The sequence below is a fragment of the Panthera onca genome, chromosome B3 (genome assembly GCF_046562875.1).
Source record: "Panthera onca isolate mPanOnc1 chromosome B3, mPanOnc1 haplotype 2, whole genome shotgun sequence".
Taxonomy (NCBI): Eukaryota; Metazoa; Chordata; class Mammalia; order Carnivora; family Felidae; genus Panthera; species Panthera onca.
In genome coordinates, this window is record NC_138344.1 from 67,690,422 (window position 1) to 67,704,244 (window position 13,823).

The 13,823-nt window shown below is 47.0% G+C and overlaps 1 protein-coding gene across 1 annotated transcript; it reads left to right on the forward strand.

The window, feature by feature from the left end:
- Positions 1 to 4,832: 4,832 nt before the first annotated feature.
- Positions 4,833 to 10,136, forward strand: ACTC1 (actin alpha cardiac muscle 1). The gene is made up of 7 exons (XM_060619014.2): positions 4,833 to 4,967; positions 5,556 to 5,706; positions 6,863 to 7,187; positions 7,842 to 8,003; positions 8,124 to 8,315; positions 9,126 to 9,307; positions 9,806 to 10,136. Exons 2-7 carry the CDS (start codon positions 5,578 to 5,580, stop codon positions 9,947 to 9,949), a joined length of 1,134 nt encoding a protein of 377 aa, XP_060474997.1. The 5' UTR covers positions 4,833 to 4,967; positions 5,556 to 5,577; the 3' UTR covers positions 9,950 to 10,136.
- Positions 10,137 to 13,823: the final 3,687 nt, after the last annotated feature.

Below are 13,823 nucleotides of genomic sequence, written 5' to 3' on the forward strand. Positions count from 1 at the left end.
CCCCCCTTCTACCTCCTGCTTCCTCTTCTCCCTTCCTCCTTGCTTTGTCCTCCTTTTCAAAATCTCATTAAATGGTTCATCACCATTCGGACCTCTCATGTCAGAAGGCAGCCACTGCCAGAATCTGCCAAGAGCAGAATCTGTGGAGAGTTGAAATACCCTCCCCCTGGGTTAATCTCTTTGGTGGTTGCATGTGAAACATGGGAAAGCATGTGGTGGAGATTAGGCATGCCTCGGTATTGAATTCTGAGCGCCAGGATGTGTGGGGGCCCTGCAACCCTCACAGTCACGTCACTTTCTTCTTTTCATGAAAACTGAAACCCAGCCCCAGCCAGAGGGCAGTGGGAGTGAACAAATGTGTAGGGAAAGAAAATAGAAATGTTTCAGAAAGCTGGCTCCCCCCACCCACCCTTAGTGTGGTCTAGAAAGAGCCTCTCCCTCCCTCCTTGCCCGAGGAATGCAGGAGGGGCCACAGGGGAGGTGGGGAGGGCTCATGGGGGGGAATTAAGTGTGGCTAAGTCTGTTTCTGGCTTCTCTGTAAATACTGCGACACCTCCAATGGAGGAACAGCTGAGATAAGTGACTGCTAATCCCCCAGTGCCCGGAGGAGGAGGCCGGCCGCTCCCTTCCAGATCCCAGCAGATGGTGGACCAAACAGGCTTCCCTCGAGGCAAGGGCAGCGGGAACTGTCCCACCTTCTGTTCCTTTAGCCTGCCCTGCACGTCTGCCTCATGGCCTATCCCTGCCCAGAAGGGCCTCAAGGGCCCTTGAGAGCCCTGGGGACATACCCCGGCTTTCCCTCCCGCCCTGGATGCTCAAGGTCAGCCAAGCTGGACTCTGGCCAGGGCTGGCAGCTTGGGCAGCATTGAGCATAGCTCCGTGAGGAGGGGCAGAAACATCCAGGCAGTGCGGCCAGGTTTCTCCCTCCATGAATCACCTGGGAAAGAGAGGCAGTGACTTATTTAAAAATGCAGACTCAATCTCCCAGGGTGGAACCTGGACTACTAGACAGTCCCGGGAATTTGGCTTCAAGTGGTTCTAACGTTCCACTCTGAGAGACAGCAGCCCAGGTAGAGTCTGGGAAGGCATTTCAGGTGGTGGTCGGAACAGGGCGCAGCCAGGTGTCTGGAGGTGAATCCTCACTCTTCCCTTTGCTCATCTCAGTGACCTCTGGCAAAACAGGCGCAATGGCTCCCTGCCTCAGAGGGTTTAGACCAGTCTTTCTCACACTGTAGGACACAGCCACTCCTGGCTTCTGAAGTCACTTTAACCCAAATTCGCATGGAAAAATGAAATTGGGAGATTGGTTGCACAACAATGTGAATATACTTAACACTGCTGAGCTGTACAAGTTTAAATGGTTAAGATGGGAAATGATAGGTTATGTATATTTTGCCACAATTAAAAAGGAAACGGAATATCTAGGCTGCACCACAGAAGAGAGGTTATTTGTACATAAGTAAATGTGACAGAAGCCAATCTTAATTTTCAAATTAAATGGATCCCTCAAAAATTGTATCAAATGAAAATCAGGGGGTGCCTGGGTGGCTTACTCGTTAAGCAACTAACTTTGGCTCAGGTCATGATCTCATAGTTTGTGAGTTCAAGTCCCACATCAGGTGAGCACGAGTCTCGCTTCACGCAAAAACACAAGCCCTGGATCAGCCCCTGCTTCTCCCTCTCTCTCTCTCTTCCCCTCCCCGCTCTCTGCCCCTCACTCACTTGCATGCTATCCTGTGAGTGTGCACTAAAAAAAAAAAAAAAAAAAAAAATCAGTCATTGAATCTTACTTTCCCATTGACTTATATTTTAAAATATATACAATAGGGTCCAGAGTTGTAAAATGTGGAAATTGAGTAGTATTACAATTAATAAATATTGAACTGTAAACATCTTTAAAGGAAAAAAGTGTTCTTTCTTGCCATAATATAATGCATATGAAAATACATTTTGTTTTATTTATTTAATGTTTATTCCTTCTTGAGAGAGAGCACAAGTGGGGCAGGGGCAGAGAGACGGGGACGGAGGATCCAAAGCAGGCTCCTCACTGACAGCACCAAGCCCGACGTGGGGATCAAACTCAAGAACTGTGAGATCGTGACCTGGTGAGAAGTTGAATGCTCAACCCATGGAGCCACCTAGGTACCCCTGCGTTTTGTTTTCAATGGGAAAGAAATGAAACTGTTTTAAAAACATTTTAAGGGTTAGATTGTCTTAAGAAACTGGTCTAAGGGCTCTACCCACCTACCCACTCCCACCAGAGCAGACTGATCTCAAGGCGGGCTGGCTGGAATTGGCCTCCTGAGCCCTGGAAGTATTGACAAAGGCTTCCGGTCAATGGCCTTGGTGCTCAGTGATAAACTGGACTTTCCAGGAATTCCCTTTGCACATATGGCAGTGAACGTGGAAATCTGCCATCCGTCACTCCAGGTCGAAACTTGCTTTCACACAAATGTCCACGGATTTCAGTCCTACTCTACTTTAAAGACAATGAAGTGATACTTCTTCAAGAAGGCTTTGGGGCGCCTGGGTGGCTCAGTTGGTTAAGCATCCAACTTCAGCTCAGGTCATGGTCTCGCAGTTCATGAGTTCAAGCCCTGTGCCAGGCTCTGTGCTGACGAACAGCTCAGAGCCTGGAGCCTGCTTCAGATTCTGTATCTCCCCCTCCCCTGTTCATGCTCTGTCTCTTCTCTGTGTCTCAAAAATAAATAAATGTTAAAAAAAAAAAAAATAAGTCTTTCTCTGACCCCTCTTTTGGATCCCTCTTTTCATGACTATCACAGTGATTCCCTCCTTTTTCACCCCATGCTCCATCAGTGGCTCTGACTTTTCTGTAATTGCCCTGGAGTATGAGCTGCTCTGTTTCACTTATCGCTGCATCCCTGTGACTAACACAGTTCCTGTCCCATAAATATTTGCTGAATCAATAAATGAATGAAATTGACCCAATTCTTCAAAAGAGCAAGCTACTGCTGCCTCCAAGAGTATCACTATTCCTGAACTGTAACGGTGACCATTTGCTTTGTATCTTCTATGTGGATTCTATCACTTGTCCCTAATTATTTTGATAATTAATAACCCCTGGCAGAAAAGAGTTATCGTTATTGTGTCCTTTTTCAGAGGGGAAAATTGAGGCTCAGGAAAGTGAAGTGACTTGCCCAAGTCCAAATGCACCAGAAGTGAGGGAGGTCAGGATTTGAACCCAGGGCCGTCTGGCTGTAACACCAGTCCCATTTCTCCTTTTTCTTCTGCAAATGCTTGAGCTGAGGCAGCTCCACTGTTTGCATCCTGTGCACGGGCATTTTCATCGTAAAAGGCGTATTGTGTGGCAGGGCATGATCCCAGCCAGACCCCTCACCCGGCTCCATTACCCAGCTGCCCACACAGTTTCTTCTCCAGACCAACCCAAACATGGTTGGGGAGCTCAGCAGGGAGGGCCCAACATTCCCTAGTCTGGACAAGTATCTAATCAGTAGACCTCCTCAGCATATCAATCCAAGACCACTCTAGAGATGAATGCCTTGTGCCCAGTTTTCTATTTTTAACTGGTGTGAGCGGGAGGGAGAACACAAGCATTAAAAATCAAAGTGCCAGTCAAGAACCGAGAACACAGGGCACCCCACAGCGAATCAGTGATGCGTGTGTGTCCTTCTTAGGTCTCTCTGTTCCTTTCTCCTCTCCCCGGTTCATGTCATCTCTCTGTTCCCTTCTCCAAAGTCCCAAGATGTAGTCCTTCTACATGTGTTTGCATGAAGGAGCCGCTGTCATTTATACCACTGCTTCTCACACTCTTATGTACGTAGAAATCAACTGGGCATCTTGCCAATTCTGATTCAGTAGTTCAAGGGGTGGGGGTGGCATGGAGGCAAGGCTCTGCTTTTCTAACTCTGCTGTCCTGTGATGTGTGCATTTGGTTGAACCTTCTTGACAAGAATATTTGCTCTTTCAGTCTCGTCTCCACCTGGCATAAAGGCCTTTGCCCCCAGTTTACAGATGTTCATCTATCCACCAGCCAAGTGCACACACCACTTCTGGCATTCCCTCCTTCTTTCACTTTGGCAGTAGGGGATCCTTTTCTAGCCTGAAGACAGGAGTCTGAATTTGAGCAGAACCTTGGCAGTAGGGGGAGAGCCACCAGCTCTCTGTGCTGGGGGAAACCTGGCCCCTTCTCCAGCAAGACTTGGCCAGGATCTTACTGCAGTTCTGAGCCTCTTCCCTAGCCACACCCGAAGCCACACATGAGCCGGGGGTCAGGGTGGCCTTGGTTAACCTCCGCTTTCTGACCTAGAGGAGCGTGACACCAGCAACCTGAATCAAGTCACCCAGGCCGGTGGGGACTAGTCCAGAAGGGTGACCTGTCCCAGGTGCCCCTTTTCTGGCCACCCAAATGTACTGGTGTGGTGCCTTGAGCGCCCACGAGGAGTGCCAGGGCTTCCAGTCCTGGAAGATGAGAAGCTGCTGTCGCTCCTTTGCTGTCCCGGTCCAGCTGTCAGGACCCCTCAGCAGAGGGAAGAGAGCCAAGCCTTCCGGCTTGTATGTGGCTTATTGTCTCAGGCTGGCGGGGCCGCGGAGGAACAAACCCACAGCACACCCAGGGTGCACCTCCATCCAAGAAGGGGGAGGAGGTGGGCTGGCGTCATTCAGTCTTCCCCTGCCCCCTACCCTTCGCCGCCCGCCCCTCCCTCGCTCCCTATTTGGCCATCCCCCTGGTTGCCCCCTCCCCTTCCTTACATGGTCTGGGAGCCCCCTGGCTGATCCTCTCCCCTGCCCTTGGCTCCATGAATGGCCTGGGCGCTCCTCAGTGGTGCGAAGGCGACCAAATAAGGCAAGGTGGCCGGCCAGGCCCCCCACCCCTGCCCCCGGCCGCTCCAACTGACCCCGTCCGTCAGCGCACTATAAAGCGGCGCGCCCCGCGCCGGCCTCCCAGCGCCTGCCGCCCGAGCCGAGCCGAGCCCGACCCGCGGACGGTGAGTCAGCGCCCGCCCGCCCCGAGCCGGCGGGCCCCGCTACTGCCGCGCCGCCACTTTTTTTTTTTTTTTTTTTTTTTTTTCAAAGACCAAACTTCTGGATTTGGTTCTAACTTCTGTTGTCCCGGGTCGTCACAACAAGAGAGGGGCGCGCAGAACGCGAACCCTGCGGCCCCCGCCCCCACGGGGCGTTTGGGGTCCCTGCTGTCGTGCGCGTTTCCCTCCAGCGGGGGCTTGGGCGTGGGGGTGTGGTTGGGACCCAGGGGGACTCTCAGTTCGCGGAAGGGCAAACATGTGAAGGGCTGGGGAGGGCTTGCTAAGGGGTGACGGTGCCTCCTTGCCCCCGGGACAGAACGTGACTCCTGGCCGGGGGAGCCTGGGTGGGCTCCGCTCCCCTGCTCTGTGCACGTCCCCCTCAACCTCCGCAGCCTCCTCCCACCCTTCCTCTCCCGCCCCGACGGGAAGGGAGACGGCAGGCGTTCCCCCCGTCGCCCCCAACCCTCCTCTGCTCTGTCCTTTCCTCCGGGCGGGAGGAGGCCAGCGCCACCGCAGGCAGTGAGGGCGGGCCACCCGGTTCTCCACCTGCAGACCCCGCCGAAGCTGTGCCAGGATGTGCGACGACGAGGAGACCACCGCTCTTGTGTGCGACAACGGCTCCGGGCTGGTGAAGGCGGGCTTCGCTGGGGATGACGCGCCCCGTGCCGTCTTCCCGTCCATCGTGGGCCGCCCGCGCCACCAGGTAAACCTCCCGCCCCGACTGGCCTGCTCTTACCTGGGGCGGTCCCCAGCCCCACTCCGCACCCCTTCCTGCCACTTCCTCAGGCCAGCAATCCAGGAACTGTCTCACCTGACGCCCCTGTGTCATGAACTGCTCGGGTCAAATAAGGAAAAGATGGATTAGCCTCAGATCCAAGCCAGGACAAACAATACTCACACCGCCCAGTGTGCACGGGTCCCCCTTCCACCTTTCAGGGACAGAGCTCTCCAAGGGGCCCACTCCTTGTGTGAAAAGTCAGCGGCTTCGCCCCTCCACTCCGCACCTTCATGTTCAGTACTCCGCCGTTTCTCTGCCCCTTCCACACTCCAGTCTTTCCCTCGGCCTCCCTTTTCGGTCCTGCTCAAAACTTGCAATGATACAACTTCTCTCCACCAACCGGGACCCAGCCCACATTCCTCCCTCCGTTCACAGCCAGCTTTCTGGGCTCTCAGAGGATGTAATCTGTCTGCTTCCTGGCTGCTGCATTTTTAGAAGCCAGGCGTGACAGAGGCAGCAAGTGCCATGGGGATAGTGACATACCACCTTGCTTATTAAAAGAAATGCCACGCTCTCTGGCTTTGCCACATGCCTGGCCAGACAGGTTGCCAGGGCTAGAGCTGTATGCCTCAGTGGTGGTGACTGATGGGTACTGCAGGCCAGCTCTGGGCAGGCTGGATTTCGCTTGTGGAGTGATAATGGCATATCAGCCCATCTTTTTATGTTCACTTGATAAATGTCAAAATCTTTTCTTAGGAGAAATGCGATGTGTCATTAATTCAGTCATTTATATTCTAGTTGACATGGGCGATGGACTTAATAATTTAATGAAGGCATTATGGTATTTTTAAAATGAGGTGAGGCTGTACTTCTTTGGTGAAGTAGCTTCATTCCTCTTTCCCTAGTTATATTTTAAAGAATAGAATTATACCTGGGGATTGGGGGGAGGGGGGTAGATAGGGGGAAGGTACTAGATTGATTTTAAATGATATTTCTAAATTGAGGTAAAATTCTATTTTTTGTTATTTTTGGTATTTATAAGATGTTCCTTGACTTGGCCAGTTAGATGTAAATTTATGAGGCATCTGTTATATTCCTGATATAGTGGAAGCTTGACTTTCCCATCTTTTTCTTCTTCTAGGGAGTCATGGTGGGTATGGGTCAGAAGGACTCCTACGTGGGTGATGAGGCCCAGAGCAAGCGAGGTATCTTAACTCTCAAGTACCCCATTGAGCACGGCATCATCACCAACTGGGATGACATGGAGAAGATCTGGCACCATACCTTCTACAACGAGCTCCGCGTGGCCCCTGAGGAGCACCCCACCCTGCTGACTGAGGCCCCACTGAACCCTAAGGCCAACCGTGAGAAGATGACTCAGATCATGTTTGAGACCTTCAATGTCCCTGCCATGTACGTAGCCATCCAGGCGGTGCTGTCCCTGTATGCTTCTGGCCGTACCACAGGTATGTTTGGGCTGTGGAGACAGTCACTGATTAAGCACATTCCTAAGGCACTGACCTTGCTATGAATCGCTTCCCCAGTTGCAAAAGGAATGATCCCTGCCCTCACACTCCCTGGGAAGGTGTCCGAGATAAGAGAGAGAGGTAACAACAGTTTCAGATCACATGCATTTCTAACGATGGAAAGCACATGGAGTTAGATCCTTACCTTTCCTAAAGCATGTGATATAACGTATTAAGGCTCCTCACAATGTGCTCCATACCATCACAGTCCCTGGGCAAACATCCCCAAGGAGAACCAACGTTTCCTACAGGGTCTGAGTCAAAAAAGAGAGAACACGTGTTTGTTGGATGGGAGGAAAGTATCCATGCCTGGATACTTACATAATGTGCTAATGGCTGGTAGAAGGGATGGTCATTTGAAAGTGTCCTGGGGAAATTTTTCTACTACAATATTTAAAAGGGTGAGCTGTTGCTGGCTTCAGATTTAGCACTCGTTATGCTCATTTTTATTCTTTGTGTGTAAGGGATCTAATTTTATCTGGACCCATGCCCAGTGTTAGTATCTTTTAGCCAAGATTGGAAGTAGGCTTTGACACAGCTAGAGCAGTGGTGTCCTTGGAGATTTACTTTGTTCTTGTCTATTTCTCCTGACAGGCATTGTTCTGGACTCTGGGGATGGTGTAACTCACAACGTTCCCATCTATGAAGGCTATGCTTTGCCCCATGCCATCATGCGTCTGGATCTGGCTGGTCGGGATCTCACTGACTACCTCATGAAGATCCTCACTGAGCGTGGCTACTCCTTTGTCACCACCGGTGAGTGTGTGTGTGTATGTGTCTCCTCTGCCACAGCATCGTGTCTGCTTTTTTCCTCCACCAGAGAATCTACCTACTTCATTCTTCAGAACTTGACTGTGATAACCTTTATTTCTGCAGCTGAACGGGAAATTGTCCGTGACATTAAAGAGAAGCTGTGCTATGTTGCCCTGGATTTTGAGAATGAAATGGCCACGGCTGCCTCTTCCTCCTCCCTGGAGAAGAGTTATGAGCTGCCCGATGGCCAAGTCATCACTATTGGCAACGAGCGCTTCCGCTGCCCTGAGACACTATTCCAGCCCTCCTTCATTGGTGAGTTGTAGCGTCTGGTGCACATGCACAGCTTTTCTCTAGAAATCTGGGGGTGTCCCAGAGTAAAGTCTATTATAATCAAGAAGGATTAAGAGGCTCTTGAGTTAAAAGAAGTCATAGCTTAGAGTCCCACACAGCTCAGCCTCAGATCCCAACGGCCCATTACAAGGATGGCCATACTGTAATGTGGCAGTGATATGATAAAGGATGACACATTGACTTCATGTCCGAATAGAGGCTCTGACAGAATAGTAGTTGAATAATCCGAATCGGCAGGAAAGGAATGATTACTCAGAAGTGCTGACTTATTCCGGTAAGTTCCATTACCATGTAGCTGGACTTCCCTCTGAAGTTACTTATCATGAAATCCAACAATGATCATACTCGTTGTAATAACTGGACCCTTGTATTTCACCACATGTCTTTCCTCGGGAATGATTTCTAAGAGGAAGCTTGTCGGGATCTTATCTTGGTCCATAAATAAAAACTGCATTAATTTTAATGTATGTCTCACCCTTTCCAAATATATCTCCATACATCTGATGGATACAGCACGTGTTCGCTCCAAACAGGTGCTAAACACAGTTGTTTGTGTCTTGGCAGAATCTGTTGTGGATTAACTGTCAGCACTTTTAGACACACCTGTTCCACAAATGCCTTGCAGTGTGGAACATCTTATAGAGGGACATATGTTTCAGAGACAAATGGGAGACAAATGTGTTTATCAACACAAAGGAGTCCTCTTTTCTTCCCTCCACCTGGGCTCCTGGCCTGAGTGCACTTTGATTTTTTTTTTAAACATATTTCTAGGTATGGAATCTGCTGGCATCCATGAAACAACTTATAACAGTATCATGAAGTGTGACATTGATATCCGCAAGGACCTGTATGCCAACAATGTCTTATCTGGAGGTACCACCATGTACCCTGGTATTGCTGATCGCATGCAGAAGGAAATCACTGCCCTGGCTCCCAGCACCATGAAGATTAAGGTAAAGAACTCCTGTGGTGTGAGAGCCAAGGCAGGACTTAGTATTCCAAGTAGAACTCACATTTTGCTTCCCACCTACTATAAACTTTACTAGCTTTTCTAGCACTTTTCCTGAGATAGGAGACTTTAAAAACATTTTCAAGCAGCAGATAATAATAAATCTTGGAAGGAAAAAAAAATCTAAATCTTCGGACATGTTTTAAAAGTCCCCAACTTTTGGGCTGTCCTCTATCATGCATATAGCTTGTTGCCACATTATACTCTAGTTCAGGGAAGTGGGGCAATTCTTTTTTGTAGAGCCTTTGATAATGGAAATAATGAAATAGAGGACAGTGTGTAAAACTCAATTCAGTCATATTAGTTTCTGGTATGAAGCATCTCACGTTACAGTGAATTAACATCTAATATTTTTTTTGGAGAATCTCTCTCTCTGGCATGTTGCTTGATCTGTTGCCTGGAATGTGAGAGTTCACTGGAAGTTTTTCTTTCCTTCCTGCAGATTATTGCTCCCCCTGAGCGTAAGTACTCTGTCTGGATCGGGGGCTCCATCCTGGCTTCCCTGTCCACCTTCCAGCAGATGTGGATTAGCAAGCAAGAGTATGATGAGGCAGGCCCGTCCATCGTCCACCGCAAATGCTTCTAAGGTGCCTTCTCTCTTAGTCTACCTTACATTCAGGATGACAGTATTATGCTTCTTGGAATCTTCCGAACCACCCTCCCTTATCTCTCATCAATCATTGTACAGTTTGTTTACACATGTGCAATTTATTTGTGCTTCTAATATTTATTGCTTTATAAATAAACCAGACCCGGACTTGCAACATACGAAAGTCTCTCATCTTTCTTTTTCTGGTAGGCATGGGGAGGAGCCAGTGTCTGCTCACTTCAGTCTGTGAATTCATATATTGGTGGCTTTGACCCCATGAGCACTGTAATATTACAGTAGCACAAAGTTGAGCCGATGAATTAGTGTGACATTTAGCGGGGGCTTAACAATACTAAATATCAATTTTCCACTTTGGGACAGAATCATGAATATATTTCACATGTGAAAAGTAGATTAACTTCAGCTCCACATAAGCGAGAAATGAAATCGGATTTCACAATACTTTAAGATTAGTTACTATGGATGACAGTGAAAGTTGTTTTCATATAGGCTCCAGTTGTTTTCGTAACTTTGTAGAAACCACATACACATTGGTAATGAGGAAGTTTTAAGTAAGTTAGCTTAAATTCTCAATGCTGGATTCCTCAGTTGTCCTTCCAAGGGCTATGCATGTTAATGGTGAAACACTGAGGCTGGCTCACGGTTAAGCCCAGCCACATCCAGTTCTAAACACTCCCTAAACAAATCAAGATCATTGTGCGTATTCAAACTAAACATGAGGAAACAGGTACCAGATCCTTTTGCCTCATCAGTAACTAATTTGTGGGACATAAGTCATCAGTCTCTTCATGTCTTTGAAATCTTGGAATTTTGGGTTGAGTGTAGTGAAGGCCAGGAAGTCTGAAGGATCAAGGGGAGTGGAAAGCCACAATATTCCTTTTATTTCATGCTGGACTCTGCAACATATGCTGTGGGGGCTGCTGGGAGCAGCATCCAAAGCAATCAGTCATGCTCTGTCCTTGAGGAGCTCACCTACACTATGTGTAAACTCCCAATGTGTGTGGTCTGGGAGACTTCAAGGAGATGGACATGGGTCTGAGTCTTGAAGAATGGTTAAGAAGTACAGAGGTGAGGGGTGCCTGGGTAACTCGGTTAAGCATCTGACTTCGGCTCAGGTCATGATCTCACAGTTCATGAGTTCAAACCCTACATGGGCTCCACACTGACAGCATGGAGACTGCTTGGGCTTCTCTCTCTCTCTTCATCTCTCTCTACCCCTCTCCCAGTCATCTCTCTCTCAAAAACATAAATAAGGGGACAGAAGCCAGCAAACAAGGCACAGGGCAGGCTGGTGGGAGCTGATGACTTAGGAAATCACTTTGGAAAGGTAGATTTCCACCTAATTGCAAAAGCTCTAAAATTTTTCATTTTCAAGTTAATTGTTCATGAACTGTTGGAGCATTTGAATGGATGTATTTAAACTTAAATATTGATGAGGGAATCAAGACAGAAAGATTAAGCAGCTAGTGCAGTGTTAACACAGTTTGTGGAATACCCAAGCTAGGAAGCCAGATTTTCTGACATCTTATCTAATGGTGTTCCTCAAAGCATCTTTAGTCATAAATCTTTAGTTTTAAACTATACTCATAATGTTATAAACATACATAAACCTTCAGTCATGCATTAATTCTATCACCTAGCCTTTTGGGAGTCTGGATTCAAAATTTTGCGTGTTTGGGGCTCATCAGACATCTTCTTATTTTTTTAATTTTTTTTTAAATTTACACCCAAATTAGCATATAGTGCAACAATGATTTCCGGAGTAGATTCCTTAATGCCCCTTATCCATTTAGCCCACCCCCCCTCCCACAACCCTTCCAGTAACCCTCTGTTTGTTCTCCATATTTAAGTGTCTCTTATGTTTTGTCCCCTCTCTGTTTTTATATTATTTTTGTTTCCCTTCCCTTGTGTTCATCTGTTTTGTCTCTTAAAGTCCTCATATGAGTGAAGTCATATGATATTTGTCTTTCTCTGACTAATTTCGTTTTGCATAATCCCCTTTAGTTCCATCCAGGTTGTTGCAAATGGCAAAATTTCATTCTTTTTGGTTTCTGAGTAATACTCCATTGTTTATATATACCACTTCTTCTTTATCCATTCATCCATCGATGGACATTTGGGCTCTTTCCATACTTTGGCTATTATTGATAGTGCTGCTATAAACATTGGGGTGCATGTGCCCCTTTGAAACAACATACCTGTAGCCCTTGGATAAATACCTAGTAGTGCAGTTGCTGGGTCATAGGGTAGTTCTATTTTTAATTTTTTGAGGAACCTCCATACCGTTTTCCAGAATGGCTGAACCAGCTTGCATTCCCACCAGCAATGCAAAAGAGATCCTCTTTCTCCGCATCCTCGCCAACATCTGTTGTTGCCTGAGTTGCTAATGTTAGCCATTCTGACAGATGTCAGGTGGTATATCTCATTGTGGTTTGATTTGTATTTCCCTGATGATGAGTGATGTTGAGCATTTTTTCATGTGTCAGTTGGCCATCTGGATGTCTTCCTTGGACAAGTGTCTATTCATGTCTTTCGCCCATTTCTTCACTGGATTATTTATTTTTTGGGTGTTGAGTTTGATAAGTTCTTGATAGATTTTGGATGTTAACCCTTTATCTGATATGTCATTTGCAAATACCTTCTCCCATTCTGTCAGTTGCCTTTTAGTTTTGCTGATTGTTCCCTTCGCTATGCAGAAGCTTTTTATTTTGATAAGGTCCCAGTAGTTCATTTTTGCTTTTGTTTCCCTTGCCTCTGGAGACGTGTTGAGTAGGAAGTTGCTGTGGCCAAGATCAAAGAGGTTTTTGCCTGCTTTCTCCCCAAGGATTGTGATGGCTTCCTGTCTTACATTGAGGTCTTTCATCCATTTTGAGTTTATTTTTGTGGTTGGTGTAAGAAAATGGTCCAGGTTCATTCTTCTGCATGTCACTGCCCAGTTTCCCAGCACCACTTGCTGAAGAGACTGTCTTGATTCCATTGGATATTCTTTCCTGCTTTGTCAAAGATAAGTTGGCCATATGTTTGTGGGTCCATTTCTGGGTTCTCTATTCTGTTCCACTGATCTGAGTGTCTGTTTTTGTGCCAGTACCATACTGTCTTGATGATTACAGGTTTGTAGTATTGCTTGAAGTCTGGGGTTGTGATGCCTCCTGCTTTGGTTTTCTTTTTCAAGTTTGCTTTGGCTATTCAGGGTCTTTTCTGGTTCCATACAAATTTTAGGATTATTTGTTCTAGCTCTGTGAAAAATGCTGGTGTTATTTTGATAGGGATTGCACTGAATATGTAGATAGATTGCTTTGGGTAGTATCGACATTTTAACAATATTTGTTCTTCCTATCCAGGAGCATGGAATCTTTTTCCATTTTTTTGTGTCTTCTTCAATTTATTTCAAAAGCTTTCTATAGTTTTCAGTGTATAGATTTTTCACCTCTTTGGTTAGATTTATTCCTAGGTGTTTTATGGGTATTGGTGCAACTGTAAATGGGATCAATTTCTTGATTTCTCTTTCTGTTGCTTCATTGTTGGTGTATAGGAATGCAACCAATTTCTGTGCATTGATTTTATCTCCTGCCACTTTGCTGAATTCTTGAATCAGTTCTAGCAGTTTTTTGGTGGAATCTTTTGGGTTTTCCGTATAGAGTATCATGTCATCTGCGAAGAGTGAAAGTTTGATCTCCTCCTGGAGGATTTGGATGACTTTTATTTCTTTGTGTTGTCTGATTGCAGAGGCTAAGACTTCCAATACTATGTTGAATAACAGTGGTGAGAATGGACACTTCTGTCGCGTTCCTGACCTTAGGGGGAAAGCTCTCAGTTTTTCCCCATTGAGGATGATATTAGTGTTGGGTCT